This window comes from Lepidochelys kempii, chromosome 8 (genome assembly GCF_965140265.1).
Source record: "Lepidochelys kempii isolate rLepKem1 chromosome 8, rLepKem1.hap2, whole genome shotgun sequence".
NCBI classification, from domain to species: Eukaryota; Metazoa; Chordata; order Testudines; family Cheloniidae; genus Lepidochelys; species Lepidochelys kempii.
In genome coordinates, this window is record NC_133263.1 from 76,036,872 (window position 1) to 76,050,541 (window position 13,670).

Here is a 13,670-nt window from a genome sequence, read left to right on the forward strand (position 1 = left end):
AGCTCTTTGTCGCGCGTGGAAGGCGTCTGCGGGAACTGCCAAAGTCTGCGGGAACGGCCCCACCTCCCTCCAGGGGCTAAGGGAGGCTCTGGGAGGACACAGGCGGGGAGCAGCTCTCTGTGCGCCCCGGAGCACTGGCCAGCGGGCTTCCTCTGCCGAGAGCCTCGCTTGTTCCCCACGTGGATCTGCTCTTGTGGCTACAAAGCCCGGGCAGGGGAAAGTAGTGTGTGAAGAGTCGCTGAAAAGTCCAGGTCGGTGGGAGGAGTTGGGGAACTTTCTCCCGCCCCGAGAGCCGCCTGGGCGTGCCATGGACAGCGCTCCTGGTATGGTGTGTTGCGGGGTAACTCTGTGGCGGCCGCTTCTCAGGGCCCGTGCCCCTGGGGAAGGCGGGCTCGTCTCTAAAGCGCCCCCTGTCTCCTGCTGGCCGCGGGCAGCCGAGAAGGCAGCAGATCTGAGCCTCCCACACACCGCAGCTACAGCGGGCAGGGATCGATAGGGTGCAAACCTCTAATCCGCTGTCCCCGCATCGACCGTCCGCTCGATACCATGATACCCTAACTGGTAGCGTTCAATGTGTTCCCCTTCCTGCTCCCGATTTAATAAAGCGATTGATTAGCGCTCAAAGTGGCGTTTTAATTAGCTGCCTGTTAATTAACATCGGGAATGAATTCTCCTCCGCTGAGTGGCACCTTCGCTCATTGCTTTGATTGGGGTCCCCCCCCCAATAATCCGCGGGACGAAATCAGATGCTGCGCCGGTGCAGAGCTGGGCTGTGGGCCGGGAGAGGCGGCTCCGCAGCGCGCTCCAGGAGGGCTCCCGAGCGGCATTGTTGCCCGGCCCGGCCCGGGTCAGGGTTTCCCGACGTAGGGGGAGATGTGGCAAACTCCGCCGGCCCCTCCGCGTGAGGCTGGGAGTCAGGCGAAGCGGGCCCGCGGGGTGGGGCGAGCCGGAGCCGCGCTCTCCGGCTGCAAAGCCCCTGCGGTCCGGGCTGAGGCTCCGCCAGACCTGGCAAAACCCGAGCGGTTCCCTTGCCGCGAGCCGGCCTAGCCAGGTGCAAATCGACCGCACGTCCTCCTTCGTCCCCCCTGGACGCACGCTGCCCCCCGGCTGCCAGGCAGGCCCAGCCCAGGCTGGCCGCTCCGGTTCACGCACCTGGGCAGGTTGGACAGAACTTCTGAAGGCGAGAAACGGCCTCCCCTGGAAGGTGCGTGCGAGCAGCCCCTCTGCGGCTTTCCTAGGGAAAGGGAGTGAGAAAGTTACACGAACCCTGATCGTTGTTACTATGGGGCCCTGTGGTTGTCTAAGGGCTGTTATCCTGCTTGGGCGGAACAGGCCGAGCATCACCTAACTCCTCCAAGGAGCTGGTGGGGGTGGGACGAGCTGATCCCGGGTATTCCAGATCTGCCAAGGATAACAAAAGTCAAAAGAGAAAAACCTTCAGTTGTGTGTCTCCAGTTCCTGCCTATAAAAGGTCATGGAGGGTGGGAGGGGGAAATATCTGCAGTTCTCCTCGCAAAAGATCTGCGGGCACACATGGGTTTGTGTTTTAACCTAGCAGCTGATTTCCTAGCTCACGTTGGTACAACTGGCTCCATTAGATTTCTGTTCAGGACGAGTTGCCTTTTGTAAAGCCCTCTGTAGCGTCAGGGAGCAAAAGCGAGCACTAGAGAAGGGGAAAGTGGCATCGAAACGATCAGAATAAATCCCCACCTAGAAACAAACAAGCAAAAGTTTTAAATATGCTGCTCTAGGTCTTTTCTCGTAAACATTTCAGCTTTGACAATAATATACACGCGAATAAACAGAGAGAGCCATGATAATAAAAGTATTAACTGTTTGTTTGGTGACATGACTTTAAGCTCTAAATCCTGTGCCCGCGTATTGTTATTTAAAGGATTATGCCAGTGTAACATCTTATTTCGGATCAGACATTTCCCTGGAGATAATTAGGATATACTTTTTTTGTAAATTGCAAAGAAAGATAGCAGAACAAATTCGACTGCTGCTGGAGCCTTCGTTTATTCTCTAGGAAACCTTCAGTACTTCTGGGGAATTTTCCCTAGGTCGGTCATTCTCTTTCAATTTTTCTCTTAACTTTTAAAATATATAAAAGATATCTGCTTTTAATTTTTAATAGTGCAAACCTTACATGATTTATTAGAAAAAAGAATAAAGATTTCTCAGGACAATGAACATGTTAACTACATCAGCAAAGCAGCACTAAAAGTATTGTTCTCCCTGGACCAAGATTCTTTCTTAGACAATAGATGATCTGTTGGTAACCCCTATCGCCTCCCAGTGGACAAAGGAGCCATTGCATCTCTTCCAGATCAGGCTTTCTGTTTTCAACAACTGGACACTTAAAGACACGTGTAAATTAAACATGAATGGGGATAGAACATCAAAATCAAAATCTACCGTAGAAGCAGATGGCTATCCTTCACAGTTCACTTCCGTTACAAAGCAGACTGAGACAACTTCTGCAAAAGCAAAACACCAAAGCTAAACACAGGAGATGTGAAAGACATATTTTGTTTCCAAAATCATGAGACACCTGAAACAAGAAAATGTGTTAGTGGCTTAAAAATTTAAAGCCGTCTCTACACTTTGTAGCTTTTCAGCATAAAGCCAGATGAAGATGAATTTAGTAACTTGACAGACCTATATATATAAGTTGATGCTGATAGCTCGACAGCTGCCAGAGTCAAAGTTTTGGCTTTACTAGGAAAACTTCTTAAATACTTTAGTTAAACAATCCATTCTCTGAACTGCAACGAAAATGCCATAAATATGCTCCTTGTTTAAATGCAGAAATAAAGGCCCGAACAAATCTACAAGAAGCTAATACGCAAATAATTCCTTGAATTAGATTGTTCTTCGACACGGGAAAGCAGTCTAAAGGTAAATAAAAGTCGAATACGTTTTAAACAATGTTTAATTTTAAATCCACTGTTCTTAGATTTTATTTTCAACCTTTGATTTATGAAAGAATTAATTGATTACAAATATATCGTCATGTATCCCGTCAACTTGTAAAAAAAACCGTGTAAGCTTGCAAAAATGGGAATGGTTACTTTATTTCAAGCTTACCTGGGAGGGGTAAATGGTCATAATTTATGTTTACGTCGTGACTACAAGCCTTGTTTTAAAACCAAAGGCAGGAATCGCTACATAGCCAACTACTGCATTGCTTTTTCTTTAGATCTATACTTCACAGCGGATTCCGCTTTAAAAGGTCTCCTTAGCTGCCTTTTGAATCAAAGCCTCCCTTTCCACGAAAATGTAATTTATAAGTCTTAAGAGACTATATCCTGCATAGGTTGTTTGCAAGCGGGCAGATGTACATGTTGGCCCGGCTTGATTCCTTACCGGAATAAATGCTATCCCCTCTACATTTCCTCAGCCACTGGGTCAAATTCCTGATTTCTTTGCCCACGTAGTTAAATATTACGAGTCAATAACATTTCTAACCACACAACACAAGCTGTGCTATGGGCGGTTTTTTCACTCTTCAGTCATGTTAGGCGTATAAACCAAACCAAACCAATCTGAAATGAATTATTTATAAAGGATTTGGAATAATTGATTTTTGTTGTGCTATCACTCAGTCTCCTATGTTATGTGTTTTCCCTGGCGGCACCAATCTTCCTCCAACTTTTAATGCGGATATTTCTTTAGGAAATGCGCCGCGGCGGAATGCTGATGGCTTCGATCCCTGCAAATAATGCCCCGAATCAATATTTTTTAAAAAGTATAAATTCGAGAAAGAACATGATCCAATGTCATCACTGCCACCCAGTGACATATTTTCGGCAGTTAATAGTAAATGCCAGGAGGAGAGGGTCTGCTGGACAGATGTAACAATGAATGCTGCAGTTCTGCGCGTAGGATTAATGATCTCGGTAGTTTTATGCAGGAATTTTCATGATTAAATAGAATATCATAAAAAATACCGACCTTTTAAGGCTGCTTTATGCCTAACCCAGCAATCCATCAATAACTACGATGAATCTCAGCTTGACCTATGGCAGGAGATTGTTAAAGAGGGGCTCGCTATGATGGGGTAGCCAAAATAAGAGGAGGCTTTCAGCTAACACTGAAGAGCCATCACAGCAAATCTTTTTCTGTACTAACAAAAAGAAAGCTCTCCATAGACACCTGTCCACAACGAAGATTATCTCAGACCTGGCTCAGGTACTTTATTTACCCATTTTCTTTCTTCTTTTTTTCCCTGTGGCGTTGCACTGAACTAGTGAACTGTCAGTTTTAGCTTTAATGCCTCTCATCTAGCACATTGTCTAACGCTATCAGCGAACATTACGCCTCTAAATATCGTACGTTAGTTAATCCTGTTTCACGTCCCTCTATTATTCTTCCTGTATCTATTTCCGTCGGCAAGGATACAGCCCCCACATAAAAGCCTTCTGCCACCTCAGTGAATCCACCCATCCCTTGATTTCATGTTGTCAGTTAGACTCATTTCAATGTATAAGACTGGCAAAAAAAGATGATTTTTTTTTTTGGTCGGGAGGGAGGGAGAGTCATAGATAATTAAAATGCCTTGTTATAATATTTTTGAAATATATTTTCCTTTGCCTTCTTTATTTTTTAATTAATGTAACTTAAGGAAAAAGCTCGGAGACTTTAATTGCCATTTGATGTGGTAAGAAATATATTCTTGCAGGCTGACATGGCAGTGATGCTAGCACGGTTTACCTTAGATTCATGGGGTCCTTAAAATGGTAATTCGAAGTAAAATGTAACTCAAAGAACTTTGAATCATTCATTAGCACCTTATAATTACTCTGCTAATTAGGTTGACACGGTACTTAATCAGGAGTAATACGACGTCTTGTCACTGGCAGTTCCCATTACTCTGACATTCAACAAGAGACAGGTTGGAGTCGTCCTAGAGAAATTAACACAAGTTGATGCCCTCCGAAGAACCAGTGGAATAATTTCCTGCAGTCCCAGGCGGATCGACAGTAACTATTCCCACTCCAAACGAAACGCTAAAACAAGAGAAACCCGAGAGAGCCCAAAGGGGCTAACGAATTCAAGCAATACCCCCGGACTCGGGGAAGCCAGAACGGCTGCAACCGAGTCACTAAACTGGGAGGACATTTGTGCCTCTGCTCTATTAGTAAATCCGGATTAATTGGCATGCATTCTCTAACTGGAAACTGTTTTGGGTGCTGCACTGGCTTCTTCTAGTTTCCTGACAGGCTTCGCGCTCCTTTTAATTTTTTCCCCTTTGGAGAGCAGAAGCCTTTTCGCTCAGCTCAGAACCGAACCCCCCCCCCCGTTTCCTAGTCAATAAATGCAACCCCCCCCCTGTTTCCTAGTCAATAAATGCAAAGCATTTCCCATCAACCTGGCGTGCGATGGAAACCTGGGCATCTGCTCTCACAGGCTAGCCAAGGGACTACAAAACACCAGGAGGCTGAAGCCAGGAAACAAGTCCCTTGGAAGTTTTTGCCCATGTTCTCATGGGGTCCTTGTCATTTATTTTCCCATCGATGTCTGCTACCTTTTTTAGTTTCTATGGCAGGTGTGAGTTTCAAAAGAGTGGGTCGAGCAGGCTGGGATGGCTACACTGGATTTCCATGCTGCCCTTTCCCCCCCATCATCATCTCCCCCCTCTGTTACTCGATCTCACCTCTTAAACTAATGGGCAACCCCCCCCCCTTCTTTCTCTTCCCACACGCTGCACTTTATTGCTCTGTGTGGCGGTGGTGGTGATCACCGCTACCGCGCCTGATGACTGAGGCGGCGGCGCGCACTGGAATCGGGCTGGAGACAGACTGCAGAAGGAATCCTGGAGACGCTGTAGCCGACCAGCCCCGGCTCGCAAATTGACAAGGGCCCCAGGGCCCGCGCTCATTGGCTGCCGCTCCTCGGCGTCAGCCGGGGCCGCGCGGGCCGCCAATGGGGGCTTGTGCCGGCTGGCGGAAAAAACCCAGGGTTTATAATAAAGCGGAGGGGGGACGCGGCTGGCAATGGCCGTGACGTCACGGGAGGGAGTCGCTGGAGCCGAGAGGAGCCGGGCTGCACCGGGAAGAGCGCGGCAGTGGCCGGGGTCCGTCCCGCTTCGCGTCTCCTGCCGCCGCCGCCCCCTGCGCCGCGCCTCAACTTCCCGAGAAAGTTCACTAACTCCGCGGCGGCCCCCGGCCCGGCCCCGGGCGCCCTGCCGCCTCCTGCGGCGGCTGCCGCCCGCTGCGATGCGACCTAGGCGGGCGACCCAGCCCGGGCTGGCCACGCTCCGGTAGCGCCCCGTGAACAACCCGGCCAAGCCCACGTGTGTGTCCGAGCGCACCGCCTGAGCCTGCTGCTCGCGCCTTCTCCGTCCTCTCCCTGGTCACTCCCCCCCAGGCTGGGGATTGTTTCTTTCCTAGTCCCGTGGCTGCCCTTCCACCAGCCCGTCTTGTCGCCATCCCAGCCCCCTCTCGCCTCCCCCCCCCACTTTCTGTTTGTTTGAAAGACACTGACGTTCTCCTTGCTGTTTTATGTATTGATCCGATTGTGGCGGTGACTCGAGCCTCCCGAGCCCCGGCTGGAGGACTGGGATGAAGGCGCCTCTCTGAGTGACCACAATGGAAGGATCTAGCGGGTCGAGCTTTGGAATAGACACGATTTTGTCTACTAACGGCTCAGGCAGCCCCGGCATGATGAACGGAGACTTTCGCCAGCTCAACAGCGATGCCAGGACTGCGGATTTTAGAAACCAGGCCACCCCGTCCCCTTGTTCGGAGATAGACACAGTAGGGACGGCTCCCTCGTCCCCCATCTCCGTCACCATGGAGCACCCTGAGCAGCATCTGGTGCAAGAGCATCACCATCTCCATCACAGCCAGCAGCAGCAGCAGCAAAGTTTGCAGCAATCACCCCAACAGCAACAACAGTTGGGCTCAGGCAACTCTGCCCCCAGGACTTCCACCTCTTCTTTTTTAATTAAAGACATTTTGGGCGACAGCAAACCGCTGGCGGCTTGTGCACCTTACAGCACCAGTGTCTCCTCTCCCCATCACACCCCAAAACAAGAGGGCAACGCAGCCAACGAGAGCTTCAGGCCAAAACTAGAGCAGGAGGACAGCAAAACCAAACTAGACAAACGCGACGATACGCAGAATGATCTCAAATGCCACGGTGAGTATATTACCCCAGCCGCCTCTGCCGCTTCCGCCATGGCTTTTGAGCAGCCTCTGTCGTGACAGGGTTTCACTCTGATTCCTAATAACACTAATGCTATTGATTAATAATAACCTTATGGTATGACTCTCCGGTGGCCAGTATTGTACACAATTTGATATGGGACGCGATTCAATTCCCTGGTCACATTTCTGATATTTCAGGAGCTGTAACGAAAAACAAAAACAAAAAACCCAAACAAACAAACAAAAAACCGAAAACCAAAAAAATCCCACCAAAAAACAGTAAAATCCAATTCTCTTTAAATTATTGTCTCTGATTTTTTTTTGTTTAAATATCAGATCCCTGGAGAAATAAATCTTTTTTTCTCTTGCTGGGGCGCCCCTCTTTTTTTAGTTTAGTTGTTTGGCAAAAAAAAAAAAAAAGTCTGACCGTTTGTTTCTTTTTAAACTTGGATGCATTTCTTCTTTTTTAAATGCTAATCCGTTTAAATGACACCAAGCACAGAGGTTTAGCAGCACTTAATTTAATAGGACAAATTTCCAAGCAGATCTAAAAGTAGGTAAGAACTTTTCACTAGATCACGGTAGAAGGCTTTTTACATTTTATGAGCTCCCAGTGTTTTCCTATGCTGGGATGGGATGTTTCTCTTTTTCGAATTGTGTACACCTGCGGAGTCTGCAGTAGTGGGGTATTTCCTGTTTTAAATATACATATATATGCGTGTGTATGGGCGTGGGGGTTATATTTAAGAAGATAGCTGCCCTTTGAAAAGCCTTTTCCTTAATTTATGCCGAAGAAGGATTCGCTGGTTTCTGTAAAATGGCTTTGCACGAGGCACACTTTAAACTATGCGGTGAGAGGACACATTTTCCTAATTTTACGCCATTCACCTATTTTGCCATGTTGTGCGATGAATAATAGAAAGACGCTCATGTGTGCCATTCATTTTGCTATTTTAACATTAGCATAAGAGTGCCCAAAACAGATGAACAGTCTGGTCTGGCGATTTTTTGTGCACCAACCTCCCCAGTGGGTCAATTAGAGAGATTATTGTTCTTCCTGCAGGGAAGATCAAGAAGCGCTGCAAAAACTGGTACAAACAGAGATGGATTGACATATCGATTTCCCAGCATTTCAGCAAAAAAACCAAAGTTGACAAATAGAATCCGGAAATCTTAGCGCTGTCACCGGGACGTGCTCAGCAATTTGAGCTCAACTTGGTGCTTGGGTGACATATCCTGTCGGAGGCATTAGCACATTTGATGCGCTAGCTGTTCTGCACTTTATTTTAACCTCCCCCAAGTGGACCTGAAAGGGGAAAAACCTTACCCCAGAAAGGGGGACTGTTTGTCGGCTGCATAGAGAGAAACCGCCAGACCCTCCTGTCAAACCCACTTAGACACGTAGGTACGAAAAGGCATCAGCTAAATTAAGGGATGTCCTTGGAGTCCTGAATGCAGCAGTCAGATGATAATCGACTCTAGAAAGAAATCGACTTTGCCCCGAGTCCCAGACCCCGAGCAGCCTTGCCTTGGGTTGCTGCTTTAGACCCTGTTTCTAGTGTTGTGCTTGTGAATTGTTCCTAGGGACAAAAGAAGAGGGCGACCGGGAGATTACAAGTAGCCGGGATAGCCCCCCAGTCCGAGCGAAGAAACCTCGGAAGGCGAGGACGGCCTTTTCGGACCATCAGCTCAATCAGCTGGAGAGGAGCTTCGAGCGGCAGAAGTATTTGAGCGTGCAAGACCGCATGGACCTGGCTGCGGCTCTCAACCTGACCGACACGCAGGTCAAAACCTGGTACCAGAACCGGAGGTAAGGGAGGCGGGCAGTCTCAAGGAGCTCCGCCTTCCCCCCCCCCCCGCAAAAAAAACAACAACACAATTTCCCCAAACCCCTAAAAACAGAGTTGCCGCTCAGACAGTCTGAGCTAAACGGTCTGAAGGCCGGGGGAAGAAATACACCCCACCTCTCCAGGCAATCGCAGTGAGATCTGGGCAGGGAGCGCAAACATCTGTGACTGTTGGTAGATGGCAGAAAGGAACAACCCCCCCCCCAACACACACACACTCTCTCCTTGCCCGTGCTAGAATAAAGGGAGTAGCAACGTGCCTAAAATGAAATTAAATGGACAGGTAAGAGGAAGGATAATAAAGTCAGTAAGTAAAGTGCGAAACAAACGCCTGGTGTTGGCGGCTGCAGTCGCTCTCGAGGAAGGGCCAAGAAAAGCCAGGGAGGCGCCCGTGCAGGTTGCCTGCACTTGCCAGTTTAGTCAGTCAACCAAGTCGTCTCAGCCGTGGCTACTTAATAAAGCAGAGCGTATACATATGAACGAATACACACATGAATAAGTAATGGCCAAATCTTGATTGCAAAACTGGGGCCATGTCCTTCTTCCTGTGTCCCAGGCACCTACCCACCGGGAAAGAAATCCTGCTGAAATCTCGGTAGGCAGTGTTGCTCTGGGCATGCCTCTGTGGCCCGTTTGGACATCGCGGGGTTGGCGAGGATTTCTCCGTGTGTGCTCTTAGGACAGTGACTAGTGAATCACGTTGTAAAATGGGTCGGGTTAAAAAAACAAGACAAAAGTGCTTGGTTTCCATTTGTCCGCGCTGTGAAGCCGAAGAGGCAAGTAAGCGTATGTGTTTTCTGATCGCGGCGGACTCGGTTTGGAAAACGACGTCCAGTTGTCATCTTTGCCGCAATTTTCTGTCTCATTACATACGGTTTCAGCCACCCTAATTCTGTCGGAAAACATTAGTGTCATTTGTATCCAATCTAAACAGGGCGCCATGTTTATTAATTGCGCTGGGATTGCAGTGAGTGTGTGTATTCACCAGCTCACATCTCGCAAGGCAGCTCACTGGGCTTCGGCACAGGGAGCGGTTCGGCAAGGGGGAAAGGCCGGGACACAAAATTGTTGAAATATTGGGTCAGGAGAGCGAAAATGCCGTGTGTGCCGCTATAAACATGCTGCCAAACTAAGAGTCAATATTTTGTTATAGCGGGGATCCCTGCTGTCTAGAAATGAAAGCATTTCGCCCTTCTTTGTTAGATATTTTCCTGCGTCTTTATGTTGCAGGAACCGTTTGACTATTATTATTATTTATTTTTAGTTCGGTTTTTAGGATGCAGGACCAATCAGTCCCGCAGGTTTCGTGACACTGCAAAGTTTGAAGGCAGACACCTGCGATTCTAGAACGTCGCACTCCGGAAAGCCTGCAAACGGAAGGGGAAATTGTCCTTTGGATTTCATTTCATTTCATTTCATTGTGCGTGTGGCTAAACCCCGGGGACCTGAGGTCGATTTCCCCACTGATTTGTTTGCCAGGGCAGGATGGCGGAGCAGACATTCGGGTTGCAAAGGAGAGAGGGAGTGTGTGTGTGTGTGTGTGTGTGAAAGAGAATTTTCAAGGACAGGTAGGGTTTGGGGTTCACGTCCCTGGGGAACTCTTTCGGCCCTTGGAAACAGAGCAGCCATGGCCGGGGTCTGGTCCCGGGCTAGCTCTAGACCTGTGTGCTCCTTCTCTTCCAGGACGAAGTGGAAGCGGCAGACGGCTGTGGGACTGGAGCTGCTGGCCGAAGCCGGGAATTATTCCGCTCTCCAGAGGATGTTCCCCTCTCCCTATTTCTACCACCCGAGCTTGCTGGGCAGCATGGACAGCACGACAGCGGCTGCAGCGGCCGCGGCCATGTACAGCAGCATGTACCGGACTCCCCCAGCTCCGCACCCTCAGCTCCAGCGGCCCCTCGTGCCCCGCGTGCTCATCCACGGCCTGGGGCCCGGGGGTCAGCCCGCTCTCAACCCCTTGGCCAGCCCTATCCCGGGTACCCCGCACCCCCGGTGAGAGCTCGCCGCTGTCCCAGCCGCTAGCCCCCCTCTGCCCCCAAATAAAAACCGACCACCAAAAGCAGGAGCTAAGCGACTGCGGGGGAGATAAAAGGGGGCCAAGGAGCTTCTGAAGGCAGCCAAGAGCCAGCCCCGGAGACGATTCAATCAGAGCAGGGACTTTTGAACCATGAACCCAGAGCCGATCCAGTAAGTGAAACAAACCAACCCAGCGAACACACCTCCAGGGCTTGCGAGACGGAGCAATGATTTAGGCAAGCTCGGAACGGGAGACGGAGGGAGGGAGGGAGCCAGACCCGAGCCAGCAGAGACTCTGGAGGACCGAGGGATACAAAGAACAAACCCAACCTCCCGTCCCTCAGCGCGGAAGACCAGGGGTAACGGAGAACTTTGCACTGATTTCTCATGACCTTTTTTCTAATTGAAAAGTGGCATGCTCCGTAATCTGAAAGGAAATGTACATTTGAACAGACTGAGTGCGAAGTGATATATCATATTTATTATATGTTGTCAAAAATTCACTTATATACCTTACTAAAAAAATACATGATTTCTCCCCCCTCTCCCTTTTCATGTCTTTTTGAACTCAGTAAAATAAATGCTTAGGTGACAAAATATAGATTTTTTTTTTGTGACTGAAAATTACAAAAAAAAAAAAAGAGAGAGAGAGAGAGAGAAAGAAACCAGAAATAAACTATCTTTTTGTAACAAAAAATGGAAATCTAAGTAAGCTAATTTTACTGAAGTTAACTGATGCAAGAAATTCGGGTCCCCAAACCAGAGCCCGTCGTTTTAGGGCCACTGTTCAATGATCTGTAAGATTTGTATGTTTGGTTTCTATATTTTTTAAGTCCTACCTACCCGAGCCCTTAGTTTAAACATCGTCAGGTATGTTTTTTTTAAAAGCTGATGGTTAAGACAATAGTGTGATGATTTCTTTTGTTTGCGGGATTCAGTCTTTCCGGAGCTGCATGAGGGACAGACAGACAGATGCTTTTGAAATGATCATTTTGCTGTTCTAGCTGTGGTCTGTTCTCTCTCTCTCTCTCTCTCTCTGTGTATTTCTCCCTTTCTCCCCTTCCTGAATATTTAAGAAGTTGACGAGGAAACTGAATGGTTCGCAAGGTTGGGTGGCCTGCTGCCTGGGACAGAGGACTGTGGTCCCTAGCCTAGCAGCTGTTCCAGAGCAGCAGCATGCTTGGGGGAAGCGAGCAGGACAGCCAGCCAGCGCAAGGCGGCTGACTGTGAGCAATTAGGAGCCAGCGAGCGAGCGAGAGAATCAAGCCAGATCTAGCCCATAAAACCTTGCGGATCTTTGATCTTCTCTCTCGTCGCCGGTTTCACTCTTCCACCAGAGCCGCGCCGGCTGAGCCCACTTAAATCTCGTCCTGCCTTTTGTTTTAGCGCTCTGAAATCCAGCCCTGCGTTCGGGCGTGAACCCGCCTCAGGGCTCGTTTCCGCTGTGGGGCGGGGGGGGGGGGCAGCTCTGGACCTGACCAAACCCAAGCGCCAAAAGAGGCTCTGCCGTGGGGGGAGGAGTAGAAAGGGGGGGACGGACGGACGCGCAGAGAGCTGCTGAGCTTGCGAGCGGGTCTGGGGTGGTAACCTAGGAAAACTGAAAGGAGGTAAAGGTAAACATCCCAGATGCTCGCCTTTCTTCCAGGCCCTGCGAGAGGCAGGGAGCTGCAGCCAGTCACAGGTTGTAATTTGCAGCCTGGCTGCCGCTGTCCGCCTGCCACTCTTTATCCGCCTTCCGAGCGAGCCAGCCCCAGCCTTCGGAGGTGAAGACAACACTGGCCCCCCGGCGCCCCGCAATCGGAAAGATATACAGCAATTACCTATCAAACATTCATAACGCCCAGGGTTCTGGCCTCCTCCCAGGGCTGCGCTGGGCTGGCTCGGTGCTGTGCGTTTCCTCTCCAAAGAAAGAGCCTGCGGGCACATTTATTTGGGCTTTGCTAATTAGCGAATGGTTTGCTGATTTCTCTGCTAATAAATTTGCGTTAAAACCATATTGACCTCTGCCTTGATCTAACAAAAGGGGAGAGAGGGCTCGGAAACGCCTACTTCATTTTCTGCCCTTGTCACAGCGGACTCTGACAATTACCCAGCGTCTGTGCAGGGGCCAGCGATATTATACGGAGCAGCAGCCCTGCTTAGGTCACAGACTCAGTCGAGTCCTTTCTTACTAGGTCTTAGAAATTAATAAGAGTCACCCCCCATAATTTAGATTTAGGACGAGGAAGAGGCTCCCAGTAATTTGGGACTCGGGCCATTCCATTTACCCTTTATCTGAGCACACGTTAGAATGAACTCGTGTCCTAGGAAGTGTGCAAAGCCAAGAATAATGCAAAATCAGTCCATGTTTAAAATAATGCTAATTTAAAGCTGAGCCAAACCAATTCGAGATGATTTCATTGGCTTCATTAATATTACTAACCCCCCCCCCCCCCGCAAACCATTCGTTTTGTTCACGTTTGTCCACGCCAAATCTGAAAGTAACAAAGGGGGGAAAAAACAACTTTAGCCAGAATAGCTTCTGTTGCCCGAGTTGTCCTTTCAGTGCTGCAGAAACGAGTCAGCTGTGCTTTCAAAATGACATGTTCGATCAGGAAAGTTATGGCAGAATTCAAATACCAGTTTGCATCGCATTTTAATCTATTTAAACTTT

The 13,670-nt window shown here is 49.1% G+C and overlaps 1 protein-coding gene across 1 annotated transcript; it reads left to right on the plus strand.

The window, feature by feature from the left end:
* Window positions 1–6,590: 6,590 nt before the first annotated feature.
* On the plus strand, window positions 6,591–11,442 carry BARHL2 (BarH like homeobox 2). Its single transcript, XM_073358227.1, has 3 exons — window positions 6,591–7,146; window positions 8,739–8,964; window positions 10,685–11,442. Exons 1-3 carry the CDS (start codon window positions 6,594–6,596, stop codon window positions 10,995–10,997), a joined length of 1,092 nt encoding a protein of 363 aa, XP_073214328.1. The 5' UTR covers window positions 6,591–6,593; the 3' UTR covers window positions 10,998–11,442.
* The last annotated feature ends 2,228 nt before the right edge of the window (window positions 11,443–13,670 follow it).

What these genes read in the sequence shown, in the direction of transcription:
- BARHL2 (XM_073358227.1), top strand. Translation starts at nt 6,594, where the DNA reads ATGGAAGGATCTAGCGGGTCGAGCTTTGGAATAGACACGATTTTGTCT. An exon ending in GAATGATCTCAAATGCCACG is followed by an intron (nt 7,147 to 8,738) that starts GTGAGTATATTA and finishes AATTGTTCCTAG; the next exon opens with GGACAAAAGAAGAGGGCGAC. An exon ending in ACCTGGTACCAGAACCGGAG is followed by an intron (nt 8,965 to 10,684) that starts GTAAGGGAGGCG and finishes CTTCTCTTCCAG; the next exon opens with GACGAAGTGGAAGCGGCAGA.